The sequence below is a fragment of the Centroberyx affinis genome, unplaced genomic scaffold (genome assembly GCF_046629955.1).
Source record: "Centroberyx affinis isolate AG114_WGS23_722 - 3 ecotype Tasmania unplaced genomic scaffold, CSIRO-AGI_Caff_v1 ptg000436l_1, whole genome shotgun sequence".
Lineage (NCBI taxonomy): Eukaryota > Metazoa > Chordata > Actinopteri > Beryciformes > Berycidae > Centroberyx > Centroberyx affinis.
The window spans coordinates 402501-422899 of record NW_027279100.1 but is presented as its reverse complement, the minus strand read 5'-3'; the positions used below and the strand labels follow the sequence as shown (position 1 = coordinate 422899).

Genomic DNA, 20399 nt, shown 5'->3' with positions numbered 1-20399 from the left:
GTTCTTTTTCCTGAGACCTATATCGTGATGACGTAATTCTGCAGTCATGTGGACATCGGGAAAAAAGTTTTTATCTTTTTAATGCGGGGGAGGGGGGTGTTAGAGCCTGTTCCTGCCTGGATGAACCACATAACAGACCAGAGGGGGACAGAGGCGCCTGGCAGGTGAGAGTGGACCGAGCAGGCTGGTTCACCGCAGTACTGGCACACAGTCAGCAGATAGAGAGAGAGAGAGAGAGTGAGAGAAAGAGAGAGAGAGAGACAGGGAAAGGGAAAGTCAATGACAGACGCTTCCCTCCGGTGTTTTGTGTGTCCGTAAAAGCTTCCCACGCGCCAACCGAACGGGGAGACGCTCATCGCGACGCAGTTAGCCCCATCTTGGGAAGTTGCCGGATACTTTGAAACAAACTACAGCACAGCTGCATCGTCGCCGTCGGTGGTCGTGGCTCTGACCTGAGAGGTATCGGACATGTCGGGACACCGGGTGCAGTTCGCAGACCTTCCGCCGAGTGATCGCAAAGGAAGTCCCAAATTACACAGTAAGAAATATTATTGACCTATTAAGAGGCTTTTCTGTTGACCTTGGATAAGGGTTTCACAGTAACTCTGTAAGACTAAATTATAGCAAAAACTCACTTGTTTTGCACTTTTTTGTTCACTTTAGGGGCATGCTTATTTATTTATTTTCACTTTAGGGGCATGCTTATTTTGAACATTCAAGAACTACCCACTATGACAAAAAACTAAGTAAGTAAGTAAGTAATCCCATACAATTTAGTATGATACTGTACAAATATCAGAGTCAAACTTCAAGGCTCTACAGGGATTCCATAGGAATATTGTAGGAGTATTATAGTGATACCACAGGTAAAAATGCCTTAAAGTATGACAAGGTCACTATAAACTCACTATTGAGTTCCACAGAGAAGTCCCTACAGGAATATTACAGTGATTTTTTTTGTTAGAGACTACTCTTTTATGTATTGATTTGTGTTTTAATCAGCCATTTGTTGTTCAGTATCCCTACTGCACTCTGTGTCGGAGTGTAATGATAAGACATTGCACTAGATAATTAGACCTCTCTACATAGCATAATAATTAGGCCTTACCAAATACAAAAAAAAGTTTAACACTTCTGCTTGAATCCAGATGTTTTTGTTGAAGATTTTTTGCCATGACTTCCAGATTTCAAGCTGAACTCTGAAGTCTGTTTTGAGTCTTTGAGAAAATGTCATGATCTATGATTGTAGTGAATCTCCTGCCTCAGTCTCCCTCCAAGGCATGAGAACAGGTAAAACGATCAGTCAGGTGTTGCTGCAACCTACTGGACCAGGCATACAGAATAAAACACAATATTTCCCCAGCTCAGAAGACACAGATGTTGCTCATCATACCATATGTGCCTTATGCGTGACTGGACTGTGTGGAGGATATGATGACCCCCTCACCTGTGATCCACTCTGCGTGGGAATCAGCCGTTCAGCCCATTCAGCCACACTGCTCAGTCAACAGAGTCCCCATTTTATACACTTATTTGAAGTGGCAGTTGCCCTTTATGTGCTACTGCTCACTTTTCCCCCTCAGGGCCAGTATCCTCAGTGTGTGTGACACTTCTTGTGCTCTGTCTTAGTGAGGTGATGCTCACCTTGAGATGCATCTTTAACCACTTCACGGCATGCCACAACCTTAACAGCACAAAGGATAGATGGCTATAAATAGAGACAACACATATAGAGGCACGTAGGGGCTCAGCTTTTGTGCATTTATGGCACAGGTGGACGGGTTAAAGACGTGCTCGTGCTTGCATGTGAGGCGTGCGACAGTGTCAGCTGTGCCTGCCTGCGCTGCTCTGTGCTGCAGTGTATGCACTACAGTATGAGACACAGAGAAGCTGAGCTCATCTCCATGGTGACAGGTTGAGTGACAGGACACGTGAGCGAGGACGCAGTGGAAAATTGCCAGTTGCTGCAAAACCCTCCGGAGGGGTGCATATACACCCCGGTTCTGTGACATTACATGTGCGCAGTTGCATATGTAATACATTTCCGACCTATATCTATGACAGCACTCGTTCTGGCAGGTTGGTGTGTGTGTGTGTGTGTGTGTGTGCGTGTTTGTGTGTTTTGTTGCAGTCAGAGAGGAACATGCATGTGGGCAGCAGGTTGAAAAGTGCTGATGTTGTGTGCAGGTTAGGCTCAGGTTGTACGCAGTGCATGTTGACTTGGTGAGGCGAAGGACAGAATGGCCTCTTCAGCAGCAAACCTCACGTTCTGACTCAGCCCATCCGTTTCTCCTGTTGTCCAGAGGCAAGCGACAGCTGGGTCAAGTTTCAATCTCTTCTTCTTCCTTCTCTCTCTCTCTCTGACACACACACGCACACATTCACAATCTCACAACCGTCCCTGGATCAAGGCCCAGCTGCTGGGCTTAGTGTCCACGCTTGCCTCTCTGGGATAGCATGCCACAAGGCTCAATATTCATTTAGTCCAATAGATGGAAAGCCATCACATTACATATCCAAACTACAAAATAGCATCTGGATAGCAGCAGAGCACCAGCTCATCCATCACTCTCTTCAGTTTTAAAATGCTATAACAGCTAATGATCTCGACATCACCTGGAGGGAATACTACAGCATATGCGAATAGACTGAGTGTCAGAAAGGGAAGCCAGCAGTGATGGAGGATTGCTGTCAGCGCTGTTCAATTTATATTCTTGAAAGTGGTAATCTGCAAGATCTGTGCTTTTTTGACTTTGACATCTTTTGTAATAAGCGATCACTGCTATGGTGTTTTTGCACTACATTTCCCAGAGATTAGGTTAGACCACAAGATTGTTCAAGTCTTCCCTGACTAGGGCATTTCAGACTAAACAACGGCTGTTTGCCATCCAGTTAGGAAGCTGTTCACACTAGGCGACGGGACAAAGATGGGCGACACACGTGAAGGCGAGGGATCACACACTACCCGACTCTGTCATTCGTATTTTGAAGTGACATTATTACAAGAATAACACTGATGAGGAATTTTGTAGGAGTCTTCTTTCTCTTAATTTGTAATTGCATGCTTATATGGACTGATCCAGGCATGGCTTCATTCCTCCAAATGAAATTTGTACAGCAACTTATCAACAGTGGAGCAAGTGGAGTTGGGAATCTTGCTGATATAAACTAAAACTAAAACTAAAATCTATGTGAGTGGGCGTTCAGTTAATTTTCTTTTTCTTCCCCCTGGAGCTAAACTCCCATTGGTTGTTGCCAGATTTCAGTCTTGGTGAGTCTTGTACCACTTCACAATACACAAGCCCGACCAGACTTGGCCAGACAAAATCAAACATTTGAAAAAATTGCATCGGGCCAAACGGCCAGAGCCGGGAGTCTTGAGCTCATTCATACTACGGGATAATATGCACCAACCGTCACCCCCTAACCCAGACTAGACCAAATCCCAATTGGCCTTAGAATCTGTGTTAAAATCACCTAGTGTGATTTAGACTTTACTGTGGTGTCTTCTTCCCTTGGATTATCTGTTGATGAAGTTTGAGTTTCTGTAGGTGGTGCTCTTTTCTTTGCCTGCTCAGCCATGTTGGCTATCACTGCTCTTGCTAACTGCTTCTTTTATTTATTCCAAACAAACCACTGTTGCTGCTGCTGGAAACATAAAATGCATAATTTCCTTAGCGGCGGAGGAATTTTCCCAGGAAAGATGTACCAGACGCCAGGTGTTAGAACAGCAAATGTAAAAGCTTTCATGAGCTGAGCATAGGTTGAATCACTATTGCGTCTGCTGATAGAGAGTGGCGAAATGGAAATTTAATTTATATGAAAATGTTGCAGATTATTAGTTTAACCTTTCCCCCACAGTCCACATGAAAGACTGTTATTGTGGAATTATGTGGAGTTTGGCCAGGATCCCACAAGTGTTTGTTACTGTTATAGAACATGCCAGAGGGAGGCATGGGCTGGAGCAGAGGGGTGCTGGTTTACTCACACATATTCTCATTGTGGTGACACACACAATGGACACACACATACACACATATATAGAGACAGAAAGTGTAAACAATAGTGTGTGAGTGTCATCACACTTCATCATCATATAGTATTTTAGACGTGTTTTCCTCTATATACTTTAGATATAAAGTTGCGCCTAGTTTCAAGTTGTTAGCACAGAATCTTCCATCTGACAGTAAAAGACTCTAACATGTTTATTAAAAAAGGCACATTCCTCGATAAAATGTGACTGTCTAACCCCAATTAAACTCCAGGTAAATAGGTATCAAATCCCTTCTGGAAAACTACCTGAAATATTATATTTATGAAACACACAAGCAGAAATACACATGTGTTTCAGGTTTTATTAGGATTCGATGCAGGCCAAGGTTGAATGAGGGCCTACATCAAAACATACATACCAGTACCTGCCTATTTTTCACTCTCAGAGATTCATCCAGAGCACTTGATTGTGTCTGGAGAAGTTCCAGATCCCTTGTTCTTGATCTGTTTCACCTCGTTTCCATTTTCCATTTTGACCTTAGCGGTCATTTCACAAAGTGGGTTTTGGGTGTTTGAGAGACATGCTTTTACAACCAAGAACCATGGCGGCTTTCTCCTGGCTCTCACTGATGGCATCTTGGGCATTACTGCTGATGTCCTCAGCTTTGCCAATGGTACTGTGGGCATTGCCAGTATCATTGGTAGTGTTAATTCCATTAAGGGCATTTTAATGGCAGTGGTGGGGGGTCTTTGATCCCTCTTTGAATGAAGTGAACACAGCCTTCACTGTGTGATGGGACACTCCCATTGCTCAGTGCCTGTCTGGAGATCAGTATGTTGAATGAGGAAAGCTGTGATTTGTCTGTCAAAAAGCTCCTTTACATCCTGGACAGCTGCACTCCCAATCATGGAGTTCATCATCTCAGGTTTCCAGAGATATTTGAAGATTACCTCAACAATTTGTGGAGCAAGATATTCAGTCTGACTGAGGTGGCTGAATGAAGACATTGCCTTCTCTTTTCCCATCAGCGTGGTAACAATCTCCAAGAAGAGAGGGTGGGGCACCTTAACATCCAACTCAATCACTGACTTGAACTTCACAAGGAACAACTCATAGCTTTCTGCCAAGCAGCGCTGGCAGAAAGCGCTGAGTTGATAGGTCTTGCCCCATCAACTCGAGCCTGTCATGCCTTTTTGTCGACCAAACTAATTTAATTAGATAGACTTGTGCTGACAAATTTTCAGTCATTCCTCAGCACTCTTTCAGACTCTTGCTCAAGTCTTTGATATTAGCGTGGGATGGAACCTCCCCTATGATCCGTCATACCCGTGAATTTCTCCATGAGTTGTTTCTGGTGGACTCAGCAGGGGGAAAAAGACAGTATATAAGCACAAAAATAGATTATATTAAGTTCTACAAACATATATGTATAAATAATATAAACAATAAAACCATCAAGTGTGGATGTTCTTATCTTTGTTAGGAAGTGTAACGTCCAGCCAGGAGAGATTCAATTACAAGAGGAATATCCATTTATGATGCTTAGTTGACAATAGGTGAAATGCAATGTTGAGATGCAACATGGCTTGAAGTTAACACAGTAGGATGGGGATCAGAGATTTTTTTTTTAACAATAAAATATCAAAATATGAAATAAATTATTTAAATTCGAATCCGATCCTAGCTACCTGACTGAGAAGTCATAAAATAATAATAGAAAAAGAAAAGAAACAACAGTACACATTATTTATACTTGACTGAGATTTCTCTTTCTTGAAGAATTCATTATTTCAGTGTTTGATTTTCAGATCCCTTGATATATCTTCATATTGCAGTAGAGCTGTGCAAAATTCATTATGATCAAATGTCCAATAAATCTCCTAATAATAATAATATCACTAATCTTAATAATAATAATGTATCACTTTTGTTAACATTATAAATTGTTGCGAAATAAAAGGATCAAAACAAACAAATCCACAACAATCCATCGTAATAAAAGAAGATCATCCACTGCTCCATTAGCCTGTTAACTCTCACTTTGGATGAATTTCCACTTTGCTCTTGTTAAAACTACAGTGCTGTATAATCACTTATCAGCTTTGTCTTCGTCAGGATGTCCAGGAGAAACGGTAAACATTGCTGCATGCTATCTTACTCACAGTATACCCCTATATGCGATCACTCGGGGGGAAATGGCAAATGCTGCATTGGAATGATAATCACAGAATGTGCTTCTTTACCAGCTCAGGAATGCAGATGGTGTCTGTGCCAATGTCAAGCTTTAGAAACCAGGGGAAGATGCTGTCTCCTCCCGCAATGAACTCCTCATCTCTACTTATAATTCTCTGTGAAAACAAATCAAATAGACGTGAAGGTGAGGATGTAGCGTGGCCTTAATTTCCAAGGACATCTTTACAGATACAAGCCGAGCGCTCGTCTATAGATAGTTCAGTCACTACTAGCGGTGTGATCTTTTAGTGAGCTGTTATCCGCTCAAAGAAGGTGTGAAATGCCCCGTCTGCTAGGCTGTCTGTCCCACTCAAGATCCTGATCACACTAGATTGGCACTTGATCCTTCTGGAAATAGCCAAGCCCCAGGAGATGCTAAACAGCTGTTTTCGCAGTGGATTAAAAGCCAGTCCCTTAAGGGCTCTTAAGTTATTCGGAGTGTAAAACACTAAGATTTAAGGGTACTCTGTGGCCTCCTCCACCCGACAGTAATATGCTCTTGTTTTTCTAGCTTTAACTGGGGATGTCGCTCTCAGATAAAAGACAGTAACCTTGAGTTGATATCCAGTTTGTTTTTAGTGGCTGGCTCCACTGAATCATAGATCATGTCTGCATGGGGTTTGCTTCCATAATATGTTGCATAGATATTAGCAGTGTAATTGTCTGAACGATATTTCTATTTGTTATTTTAGATATTTCTTCCTGCCAGTGTTGACTCATTATTATAGTCATTATTAAAGTTTCCTTTCAAGGGATTCATTTTAATGAAACTATTTGCTGTGCCCTAAAGGTCACTCATAATGGTGCAAATAGATAAAGATTTTATTTGATTCACAGAAATCAAAAGGCTTGCTGACCATCTAGGTCCATCTTTTAAAATACAATAGTGTGTACTTAATCTCTGGCACTCTCAGTTTCTGCTGACCTTTTCATATCTTTCGGGGCATTTCTTCATTTAGTAGATCCGGTTCTAATGTTACACGCCCAAGACAGTGAAAAGCATTCCCTCTGTCTGCTTCTCTTTGGCCTGTTTTTCAAAAAAAAAAAATTCTGTGTATTTTTTGACTGCTGACATTTTATTCCATCATCAAGCATTTGTGAGAGAGGAGAGAGCTAACACAAAGGTCGCTCTCGAAAAATGAAGTCAAGGGGAGTTGGCATTCTGAAAAGACCGAAAAGCCTGTTTAGTGCAAGATGAAACTGAGCGGAGATAACATCACAAAGATTTACAGTCAGAGTGCAATGTAAATGGCATCTTGTGCAATAGAGTTACTCCTGCTTGATGCGCTGATCTCTGTCTTATAGTGAATGGTTTTGCATCAAGAGGTTTTGTGTGCCTGATGAATTATCCATCCTCTCCCGAGTTCTCCGTCTCCGCAGCAGCGGGACGCCGGTGGAATGTGGAGAGGAACCAGATGTTTTGTTCTTTCTTCTCTTCACTTTTCTAATTGACTTCCAGTTGTGAGTTTCTTCTTGAAAAGAAAGTGATGAAGTATCCGCAGCTTCGCAGGTCTGCAATAGAACTTAAAAGGCCAACATGATGTCACCGCACAAACTTCACCATCTCGACTGTTAAGTTACTGAGAACAGGCAGCTAATGAAGTTCACCTGTTCAGTAGCAACAAGTGGCACATGGACCTCTCAACACTGGGCACTTAATGATGCTTATTGGCTGCTACAGCTGAGCTGGAACTCAGAGCGCCTGTAGACACGACAATATTATCATTCTCACTACTGCTCTTTTGTTGCCTCTGGAATCAACTTATGAGTAAACAAACATCTCTATCATGTTTATAGTCATCTAAAGTCTGGAAGGATCTAAGGCCTGATAAAACACAGATCGGAATGTACACTGTTAAAATTATGACTCCCAAAGGGTGTCACAGTTCTCAGCGCAGTTGTCATTCATCTGCCCTGAGCGGTAGTCTTGAAATATCCCTGCTTCTGTATTGGTGATTAGAGACAATCTGGCTTTATTTCTGTTCTGTTGGGATACAGGGTGTAATAACATTCTCTGCATGCTCTCCCCAAGCACTAATGATGCGTGATGCCAGCCCCGATGACATTGTTGTTTTTTTTAAAGGGGCAATGGGAACAAAAATTGCTTTCTACACAGATGAGTGAGAAGTCAAATAGCCTCTCCTTTGAAGATGCAGGCAAGGTCATGTTCAAAGGAAGATATCAAATAGGTGTGTGGGGAGAAAATGAGCGCAGTGTTTATGTGGATTTGGATGCATGTTAATGCTTAATGTTGGTGTGTGTGTGTGAGTGTGTGTGTGTGTGTGTGTGGATGGTGGGGGTAAACCGGCTGTACCTGATAATTAGGCTTATCTCTGGCTTATCTTCAAACCCATGCTGACACACTGAGTGTTTTATTCACCAAGTGTGATTTTAATGACTTTACAAATCAATAAAAAAGATTTGGGTCCCTGCCACAGAGGTAAGCCTAAACACACACAAACCCTACACACACACACACACACATACACACACACACACAAATGAGTACCTGTGTGTGCAATCCACGTTGTTTTCACTGTGGCATTGCAGACAGGATGCAGGAAGGTAAAGAGCTTTTTTTTTTTACTTATGTGTTTAGTTGTTATGGAATGTGTATAACCAACCGGATGCTTCACCTTTTGCTAGACAGCTGCCATATGTGTGTGTATTGTCCATATGTTGTTTTATGGGACCCACATGCAGTAATATTTTGTGGGAAATTCATGTCAAGACACCTAATACTGTTTATGTGGAGGCCTTGCACAGGCATTTTTTCACCTAAATGTTAAAGAGTTGTAAAACAAACCGAAAAAAAGCATGTGAATGTACACACACACACACACACAGGCCTGAACACATTTTCTCAGTAACATATTTGATAAGCTCCTCCTGATTACATTAGCACTACCACTAAATAGATGCTCAGTGCTATAAACAAGCTATACGACGCCATTCATTTAACATTCCAAACATTTTGCGACAGTATCTAATTTGATAACTGAGCTTGTGGATGAGAAAGGAATCCACTCCCAGTCAATAACCGCAAGCCGCTCATGTCAGTGTGATAAATGGGAGGTTTAGAGCCAGGATACAAGTGGGTGTTTGCAAGTGGAAAGGAGACCGCTGATTGGGTGGGGTCATAACAGGGGGCTGTGGGAGTAAAGTATACATCCACAAACTGAAGAAAACTTTCTTGATGACTCTACAGCCCGCTTTAGCAGCTGCTTTTTCTTTCACACAGACAAAAAGCACCTTCAGCTGCAGGCATACATGCTATCCATTATCCATTCAAACTGCTCACGACTTCTATTTTTGGTGATAAGAGGGAAACATGAGTGGCAGAATAAGCAGCAACCTATTGCTTTATCAGCAAACGTTTTTTAAAAACTTTATCAGCAACATTCCTCATGTGAAAATGAGGAAATGAATATGTTCGGTGTTGTTGTGTACAGTAAATTCACTTCTGTGGAACTTCCTGTGAATTTCCAGGCCGGCTCTCAGTTGCGGTAATCCACTTTTCTCCCGTAAAGTCTATAAAATACCAGCATGCCAAGACGTGTGGTACTGGAGGGGGGGGCTGGCGGCAGCAAACAGTTGTTGATCCTTTGATCCAATCTGAAGACAAAATATATTCTTTTTAATTATGAGCCACAAATTTTATTGAGCCACCTACTGCATCTAAATCCAGCCATGCTCTCTGTGTGTTCCATTTTTTGATTTAAGGAATGAATAAGGGGCTTAGGAAGATATTTGAAACTCTGATGCTTCTCAAGTAGTTTTCTGTTGCAGTTCGAAGTAAATCATTATAACATATATTTAAATCTGCTAAATATCTCTTCTATGTTGTTATGATCGATTACTATGCGTCTTGTATGATTTTTTCACCTCATATATTTCCCCAGCCCTTCCAGCTGAACATATTTTTCGCCTCAGCTTTAAATCAATATTGCATTTCCATCAGAAGTCTTACGGCTGCTGTGGTACTCGATGGAGGGGAATGACTTAATGATGTTTAACAATTCAATATGATGTGCAGCTTCTCTGCTATGTATGTGAAACTGAGCGCCATGATGACGCAGACTTGGCTGTGCGGACCCATTGCATTGGCCAACTGTTGCGTAAGAGTTTTAATGGCAGAGCCTGTGGGTCCAAAGAGAAGACAGCCCTAATCAGGCCTTTTGGCAAGGTCAGAAGGGTCCTTTACTCTCTGCCTCTGTCTTTCTCGCTCCATCTCTCTGCAACATAGGCTGAAAAAATACTTCTCCCACACTCCAGAGACTCTATACATCTCTATAGATGATTGTGTCTGTCAAAATGCGTTCAATAATCCTCTGTTTTGATTTATGGTGTTTATGTTGCTAACAATTGCTTGAGCACAATGAATAAAACAATGAGCTGACACTTTTGTTTTAATGTTTTGTTTTGGTAAGCACAATGACTGAATGCCTGTGTCTTGTTTGCTATCCTCAGTTCAAACTGTCAGTTATTCATATTCACACATCAGCAGGAAAACAGTGTTTTATTAAGAACTGTGTGGCTCCTAACCACGACCTAAATGCTTGCAAACTTAGACAATGATAAACAGATGTGTGTGTGTGTGTGTGTGTGTGTGTGTGTGTGTGCGTGTGCATGTGGATGCATGCACATCTGCACATTGTGAGGATCTGTAGTTTTTAAATGTTTTTTGCACTGTTCATATATTTTTGGCCTTTGGAGTTTTGCAGCATTCTTTTTGAGGTCAGGTCCCAGCAATGCCAAGATGAAACAGGAGTTATCAGTGTGTGTTTGACGCCTGCTGCGTCTATGATAGAAACAGCTCTCTCAGTCACCCTCTGTTATTGTGACCTGAGTCTGCCCAGCTGTACGTTTTGGACCACCGGGGTGGAATGTATACTCAACATTCATCTTCTCCTTAAAATGTCTAACCGAGCAGTGCGCACTTTTCCTAGTCGCTCACATAGCTCTCTTGAGAAAAGGTTAAGATTCCATTTGTACGGGTAATTGACATACTCAACAAATTATTCTGGGCTCTGGGTAGAGCAGAGGGCCTCAACAGAACAAACCCAGCAAACGTAGTTACAGGCAGTTGACCTTATTCCTATTGCAGGTTCCTGTTTTCTTCATCTCCTTCTTATTGGTCCTGCTGCAGGTTACCCGTTTTCTCCTGGAGAAACAGATTCACTTGATACCTTTTCAAGTAAAGTTCGATAGTGGGATGGACCATTGTTAGTTATCATCCTCTACTCACAGCTGCTAGTTACCATCATCTACCCACTGCTGCTTGTTACCATCATCTACCCACAGCTGCTAGTTATCATCCTCACCTACTTTTTTTCCCCTTCCAGCAGAAAGCTTATTCAGCAGTAGCCAATCACTGAGGTGAGGAGAAGTTAGCTCAAACTTTCCGCTGACCTTCAGGACCTTAAGTCCCCCCATCCCTCAGTCACCCGAGCCCGCCTCAGAACTTGACACTGAATGGCACCCCTGAGTTTTAATATCATGGGGATTGTGGGTGCTCCTGACTGATAGAGGTTTGGGGCTGGTCTTTGATGTTCTCTTTGCTTCTTAATGAGGATCAGACTCAGGGTTTTTTTTTTGGCCAAAGCCATCCCCCTCCCTATTCCACTCTCCCCAATGAGGAGCAGAGGGGCAGCAGCCATTGAAGGACCAGTTGTACCTCAAGAGAGGAGGATTTTTTTCCCCCCTGTTCTCTCCCCTCCTATACATCTATCCTTCGCCCCTTCTCTTTCCTGTCCCTCCCCCTCTCCCTTTAATCAGTCTCTCCAGCACCCAGAGCGTCTCTGCGTCCCAGAGTGAGCTCATCAGTTCATTAAGGAGGCCTTGGCCCAGATGAATCGGGCCTGTGAAAGTCTCCCTCTGAAGTCTTTTCATCAGCACCTTGGGGAACCGGGAGGTGTGGTGAGGGAGACCGAGAGAGAGACACGGCAAAAGAAACACACCCGAGGGGGTCTCGACTCGGTCCCGGCTTAATGCGAACACTGAAACACGTGTGTACACAAACCTATGACAAGGCAGAGGGTCAGGGCCAGGAGGGGCAGATGTTGGATGAGGGGTGGGGTGGGCCCGCCTCACCTCTGACCCCAGTTTTGAAATTGAAGGCCAATCAAAAACATGTGTGCCGGTGGACTAGTCAGGTTACCTTTCCTGTTGAAAAGACACATTTGACGAATGAACCCATGGAAACAAAGGCCCACTGTAGCGTCATTACAGTTTGGAGTCGTATGGAGCATTTACTTCCCCTAAGCAAGGCACAGCAAAATCCCCCAAAAATATTTGATTGATTCTTGTCAAGGGAGACTTTATGCCATTGTCAGTCAGTATCTGTGGAACATATTGGCTCCAAAGGACAGTTACAGAAACCGTTTTTCCAAAGTGGGCCTGAGATTGAATAGAGAAGCCCAGATGTTGCTATATGAGAATACACTCATCATTCAGTAAAATTAGACAGACATAGCTTTCTCTTTCTCTTAGGCCAGGCTCTCAGAAAGGCCTGCAGCTATTTTGAGTCTAATATATTACAATTAGCCTCAAGTCAATGCTATCCATAGCTGAGGGACTGGACTGTTCATTCCATTGGTCCATATATTCATATTATTGCCATAGCGGAAAGCCATAAAGACTGGAGCTCATTATGCCTGTAGGATCATATGGTCCATAGCTTAATGAGGAAAAAGCTAAAGAATCAGTATCTTTCATTGCAAGAAAGCACTGCTTCATATCACACCTGACTAGTCCATCCACCTCTGTCCTTCATCCATACAATCCTACATCCCTCCTCACACGCTTAAATAATAACAAGGGCCACCTCACACAGAGCTAAATAGCCTTTTTTCCCTGGTTTAATTTTACACCAGGCCTATTTCTTGCTTCATATTTGCTGCCGTTATGCTCTTTTCTGTGTCTCCATCCCTTTATGCCTGTGTCTTTCCGTGTGTGTGTGTGTGTGTGTGTGTGTGTTAGGTAAACTCTGATGCTTATCTCTGTCCTGTGTTTGGCCCATGCCCTGGTGCCTCCATGCTGTTGGTTCAGCAGATCTCTGCTGCTGACTGAAGCCTTGTGTGTGTGTGTGTGTGTGTGCGTATGTGTGTGAGTGCCTGCCTGCTTGCATGCACGTGTACACTTTGCGGACTTCCTGTTGTGTGGTGACATGGATGCTGATGTTTGCTGTCACTGCAGTTCACATGTCTCTGTGTCACTGGTGTAGCTCACTTGCCCCGGAGACTTAGTGCATGCACACAGCTGCACACTCATTATCTCTGTTTTCTTTTCTTAGGACTCCAACCCCTCTATTTCTGTTATTGCACTGCAAAAAACATCCATCTTAAGTCATTTAGTCTCATATTCAGCCTTCAAACCTTATTTTTCTTAAACCAAGAGAAAGATTCTGCAAATGGGGTGAGATAACGTCAATTTTTCTAATGCAGTTTCACTTTTTTCAATAATTTCCTAGAAATGAGTGTCAGTATCTTGAAAGAAGTCAGAAAAAGGCAGATCACTGCACTGTCAAGAAAACGATACAAAAATTTTGTTACAAATTTTTGAAACAAATTGATTTGCATTAGAAACAAGTGAAATTATCAATCGCTGTTGGCAGATTATTTTCACTTATTTTAAGAAAATTAAGACTTTTGGACAAGACTAAATGACTTGTTAAGATGGAGATTTTTTGCAGTGTACTGTGCACATGCTCTTACACGCTTATCTGTCTGTTTCTCTGCATCTGCCCTTCCGTCTGTCTTACTAACGTCCCCGCTGTTCTTTTTATCTCTCCAAACTGCCTTTACTTTCCATCTTCCTGTCTCTCCTGGATGTACTGCAACCCCCCTACCCCAAGACATTTTCAGCCCATTAGAGCACATGATACAGTCACTTGTCTTGAGCACATCCAGGGCAACCTTTCTCATGACTTAGAGCTTGAAAAAAAAAAAGCGTTCATATTCATACCTCATCTCCCATCCAAGTGGTCGGCCAAGTCTCCTGCCACGCAATGGAAGAGGGCTGAGATGCTCAACTAGGCATGAAAGAAGGTCCACATTAATGAAGCCTTAATCTATCTTCCCTGTGCAGACATAGGTTATAGAGATTAAATTTAGCTTTGAAATTAATTATTGGTTTTAATAGACCCTGTTAAGTGGCTGAACTGAATTGTACCATTCATAGACGATGAAGTCTTTAGTTTGATTAAAGCTGTATTAGGTTCTATACAAGCCTCCATACTGTGAGTTATGGAGACATATTGTTGCCACTGTGAAATTCCCACCGTTCCATATAGTTCAGCTAAAGTCTGATTTACAGCATATGATATAACTGTTATGATTGGTGTATGTGCAATGTTGAGTGGAATAATATGCACCGGCGAAAGTATGCAAATTTATGGGGATGATAATCGGTCATTTGAAAGCTGTCAGCTTGATTTAGAGACTTACGCCATGAAAACCTCCAGTGAAAATCTAGATTCTTGGCAAGCCATTGTACACACACATACACACGCACACACATACACACACACACACACACACACACACAGACACACACAGATTATTCACAATCCCCATGAGAGCGCTTAGACCAATGGCATTTTCACATGTTAAAGGTCAGAAATGAAATAGTCGTTGTGAGCCATGTCACTGTAAGTTATAAATACTCTCTACAGCTTCTATGGTAGATAGGGAGTCATCAATACAAAACATGACTCCACAGGTCTAAAAATCTCTGGATTCTCTAGATGATTGACCACATTACGGTTCACATCATTCACTGTATCGATTCTTGACCTCGTTACCCCACAATTCTTGACCACAGGATGCCGTGTTTCCCATACATTAAAGAGAAGCTGCAAGCGCAGGAACTATCCTGAAAATTTTCATTCATCCTAACCTCAACAGATAACAATAGATTCAAAATGCAGGTGGCAGCAGAATATTGATCTGCTACTTGTATTGTAGAGCCACATTTATCCTGACGACAGACTTTCAAATTGACCAACAGGAATGAAGTGAAAAAAATGTGGTGATCAGAAAATAAATTCTTGTATGAATCAGAGGTGCGTATGTGTTGGAAATTTCCTTGTTAAGGCATGTAGCTGCAAGCATTTCATTTCTGAGTTTTATCAGTATGCAGTTCATGTTTTGAATGTGCTTTCATTTCAGTGTTCCCGTTGTTTCATTCTCCTAAATGACATCCGTTCTCTAGGGGATCAAATACACAAGACTCCACTATACCTAGTGCTGCCTCCTTGTGGCTCAAAGCACAGGTCAAATTTGCTCATCTTTCAAATACGATATCACTCATATCTGTCACTTTTCAGTCAAATTAACAAATAGCCTTGAGTTATGCAGAGCTAAGGAACGCCTTTACTAAAGTACAGGCAGTACTTTAGCTTAGTCAAGACACGTATCGGGAACACATACACATGAGCATATCCACCTTTTTTTTTTTGAAAGAGCCAAGAGCAGAAGGAAACCCTTACGGACACAAGGTTGCAGCTGTCCCAGTGCCGAAAAAGAGAGTGTTCCCTCTCCATAATGTATGAGTCACTAAAAGGCTGTTTTAGCCCCTCAAGCTGTTTACATGATGCCAACAGCAAGATCTAACAGGCCCATAGGGTGTGTGTGTGTGTGTGTGTGTGTGTCTGTGTGTGTGTGTGTGTGTGTCTGTGAGTGTGTGTGTGTGTGTGCGCGCGCATGGCTGTGTGTGTGTTCATGTCTTTGTATTTGCATCACATTTGCCTCTATTGAAGATGAGCAGGTGGGAGATAAAGTTACAGTGTTTTCAAAAATGTCTCAATTTGCAACTACTCAGTATTCAGTATTTGCATCAACGCTTGAAAAGACTTCAGCATTTATAAATCATATTAACCTTTCACTGTTCCTTCAAGCTGGTGTTAATGTTTTGGCTGTATAGGATGTTTGCGCCAAAAGCATCCACTAAAAAAAAAGTCACATTTGATAGTGAGCAGTGCTGCTGCAGAGCTGACTCTCTGGAAACCTCATCTCCTTGATGCCCCCACTGTAACGGAATATTGTTCACCCAACATGTGAATATGTCTATTGTGTTTTCCCACCACATCTGAGGGGAGGTTTTCCACCTTCCTATTCATACTTTCGCTGTTTTGGTTACGCGACCCGAAACAAAAACAGAGTGAATGATTCCATGACAAAAATATACTCATTACCATTAGAATCTGACAATATAATTAGCCTGCTCCTCGCCACCTTGACTGTCTGTTTCATAAGGAGTCTGATTTCACTATAACACACTTGCAGCTTGTGCTTATATATACAGTATATATGTGTGTGTGTGTGTGTGTGTGTGTGTGTGTGTGTGTGTGTGTATGTGTGTGTGTAAGAACTTATTCATGTGTTTATGGCATAAGCTTTGTCCTGTGGGAATGTCGTTGATATGGCTCTGGTCTGTCCATGCTTCTGTTCCCAGAAAGATGCTGCTGCTTCAGAATTGGTTAACTGCCTCTCTGTCTGATGTATAGGGCTCTCTCGCTCTCTCTCTCGCTCTCTCTCTCTCTCTCTCTCTCTCTCTCTCTCTCTCTCTCTCTCTCTCTCTGCAGCCAGCCATTGAACTAAAAATCAATAAGCCATAAAGAGAATGAAGTAGCTTCTTATTTACATCAGTCTGAATGGAGAGGTGGTTTGTCTCTCCTCATATCCTCTTTATACACTTCAGGCATAGGCTTTCAGTCTGACACACAGTTTGCCCGCAATAACACACTTGACAAGCTGTCTAGATAAGAAGCTAAACTCTCCTAAAATGCTGAGCTGTAAAGGATAGGACATGGCTGTGAGCTTAATGCACAGGAAGGAACTGCTTCTGGGCTAACTGCATGAAAACATGAATTTAGATATGTGTGTGTTTGTTACATGTGAATGCACATGCGGATGCCCATTGAGGCTAAAGAGCAGGAGTGATTCACAAGGCCACAGGGGGGCCCCAGAGACAGGCCATGAGGAGGAAGAATTTATGATGATACTGAGACTGTGGGACTCTGCAGAATCCCTCTCAATGAATTACCTTAGTTAGCCGCAAAATTAATACTGCCTTTTAATTCATTAGATGTTCATTTTGTCTCCTTTCATCGTGTGAGTCATCATATCGAGGCCTTCTGAGGTAAACATTTTCCATTTCAGCATGTTTTACAGTAATCCTCTTATATTACGAAGGGGTTCTGCTTATTCCCAGGGAGTGGACCCCCTCACCAAAATTAGATGACGTGACTTTGTTGCCTAAAGCAGTTGGTATTTCCAAAATGACAGTATGCTCTGTTTGTTCATGGTCATTTCAAGAGCAGACAACATTTAGTTTCAATAGGATACATAAGGAACAGACTGGGAAATGGGCCAGCAGCAACTTTTCGACTTCAAACCATGTTGTTCCATTAAAGCCAAGGCAAGTCGTCCATCTTAACAAGTTATTTAGTCTCATATTCAGCCTTCAAATCTTATTTTTGTTAAACCAAGAGAAAAATTCTGCCAGATTCTGCCAATGAGGTGAGATAACTCCACTTGTTTCCAATGCAGTTTCACTTCTTTCAGGAATTTCTAAAAATGAGAGCCAATTATCTTGAAACAGAAACAGAAATGGAATAGTCAGAATAAGGCAGATGCACTACAAGTGCATCTGCAAAACTATCAAGAAAATGACACTTGATTTTACCAAATTCTTAAAACAAGTTGATATGCATTGAAAACAAGTGAAATTATCTAACCTCAGCGGCAGATTTTTTCACTTATTTTCAGAAAATTACAGTTTTTTGACTCAGCAATAGACTAAATGACTTGTTAAGATGGAGATTTCTTTGTAGTGAAGAGTCAGGATGAAGGCGCCACTCACCTCAGGCAATCTTGTTTGTTTTAGAGACAGCTGATGATAGTGGCAGAGACAGCACTTCACCTGTCTGGGCTGCCATCTCCTCTGAACTATGGGATGAGTGGCGGCCGATGTTCAGCCTTCCTGCCATGATCAGTGCAGCAGATAATGTGACGTGTTGGGTAGCTCTCCCCAGGCAGGGACCGGCTGAGTGTTAAGACTAATTGGTCGCGACTGTCAGCGAGTCTCGTCTTCTTATAGACTTCTCTCCTCTTCTGCCTTTGAGTCACTTTTCTTCACCCGGGAGTATAGAGCAAACAACAGCTAGAACTGTAGAAGAGAAAAAGGGAACTACAAAAACAATATGCGCAGTTTGTTAGTGTTGTTGTTGACCGATTTAAGATACAGTAGTGTTCCAGATAGAGATTCCAGTCAGATGTTCATTTCATGAGCCTATGAACTACTAAAAAGTCTCTGATGAAATATTGATTGTTTGCTGGGGTGAGAAATTGTTATTCTGAAGAACATTCAAGTTCTACTGTAGCCTCTGGTGCAACTTTGACCAAGTTTGCCTCTCAATGATACGCTTTTCTTGGTAAAATCAACAAAATCTATTCTAGGTGATGCAGCAATTTCCAAGAAGTTGTTGGTGGTTGTATTTTAGAAAGATTATTTTATGGTATTTCTGTCTTGATATATTGTGCATCCTGGAGCACAGCAGGAAAGCAAGGAGAGAGGGAGTTTACGGCCTAGACTCAAACCCTATGAACGCATAGCATGCAACTCAGCACACTACAACAGTGATTCTTAACCTTTTTCATATGAAGGATCTGAGGATATTTTTATTGTTAGATATGATTTTGTCCAGAATTCCTTGACTATCTGTATTGTAGGTAGAGAGAGATAACAGTCTACATTCTTTAATTGTGTTAACTTCTTGTAAATGAAGTGTAACAATTGATCAAGTTGCTGGGACCCCTGGAACCTCCTCAAGGACCCCTGGTGGTCCCCGGACCCCACATGGGACCATGCCATGAACCATGGCACTACAACACTGCTTACCTCGTGCTTTGTGTTTGTGTTGTAGGCCCTATGTGTTTATGAGTAAACGATTGAATGCAAAGCTCACTCCAGCATTTCTGTACAGTTTGTTTGCCTTCAGTCACTGATTCAGTGGCTGAAATTGAATGAGTGTTACAGTCAGTAATGACTCATGATATGGTTGGGGGGGGGGGCTCTGAGATGGAATGTAGGAAAGAAACAACCGATCCCCGAAGGCTCGGAAAACATACTCAACCTTAATCTTCAAGAGAGAGGTGCACAGCGCACCCCTCCCCCACATGGGCTGACCACATTTGTTGCTTTCCAAATCCCCCAGACCTTATTTCACCACTGGTGTAGGCCTTTGTGTTTATTCTAGGAGACACTCACATGGGCAGTTAAGGTTAATGGATAACATATTTAATGAGTCCGTTGCCTTTCTCAAAGCTTACACTGAGACACTGAGTGGCTGAAAGGGTCCTCTAACATTCTCAACTTTTTTCATATCAAGGACCTCTAATTTAATACACCATTTGAGGAGATTTTGTCTCTTGGACCCAAATCTGAGAATATTTTTATTGTTAGATATGATTTTTTGTGAAACTATGATCAAAATAGTCATTCTTCTACATTCTTTAATTGTGTTAACTTCTTGTAAGTGAAATAATGGTGAAGTTTAACAATTCATCAGTTTGCTGGGGACCCCCTGGAACCCCCTCAAGGACCCCTGGTGGTCCCCGGACCCCACGTTGAGAACCACTGCTCTAACATATTTAATTTAAGGTTACTGCTTGCAGTACCGAATATCAACTCCAATCTTCCAATCCTCTTTCCTGACTAAAATGTAGATGTTGCGGTACTGCAGGCAGATTCTGTACTTTGTCTCTGTCAACAGCACATAACAGTGAGCCCAACCTACATTGGCTTCAGCCCAGCTCATATGGAGCTAGTCGTTTCTAACCCGTGCCCCAGTTTAATAACAACCTTCAGAGAGAAAAGTCAGTTAATTACAGAAATACCACAGAGGCACTCCGACAACCCGCACCAAGCCTAGCACCCTTCCTTGATAAGGTCCCAGCACCCTAGGGTCTCCACTGAGTCAATCAGTAACTCCCACTGGCTGACAGCCTCTCCTCTAACCCTCCATGGACCATAAGCAGCTGTACCAGAGCATGTGTGATTTTTGGACAAACGTATGACATTTCCATAACCGCCCATCCCCCACTTTCCACAACTTAAAACCCCCTCAACCCCAAACTGGCTTTTTTCCCTGCCTCTTGGTAAAAATGAA

General features: G+C 42.3%; 1 protein-coding gene across 1 annotated transcript in view; it reads left to right on the top strand.

Annotated features, from left to right (window-relative positions):
* Positions 1–257: 257 nt before the first annotated feature.
* The window catches only part of LOC139642162 (sickle tail protein homolog), a 111503-nt gene continuing 91361 nt past the window's right edge, over positions 258–20399 (top strand). Inside the window, exon 1 of the mRNA XM_071516912.1 lies at positions 258–538. Coding sequence (XP_071373013.1) covers positions 469–538 — 70 coding nt within the window. The 5' untranslated portion in view covers positions 258–468. The remainder of the gene's footprint in view (positions 539–20399) is intronic.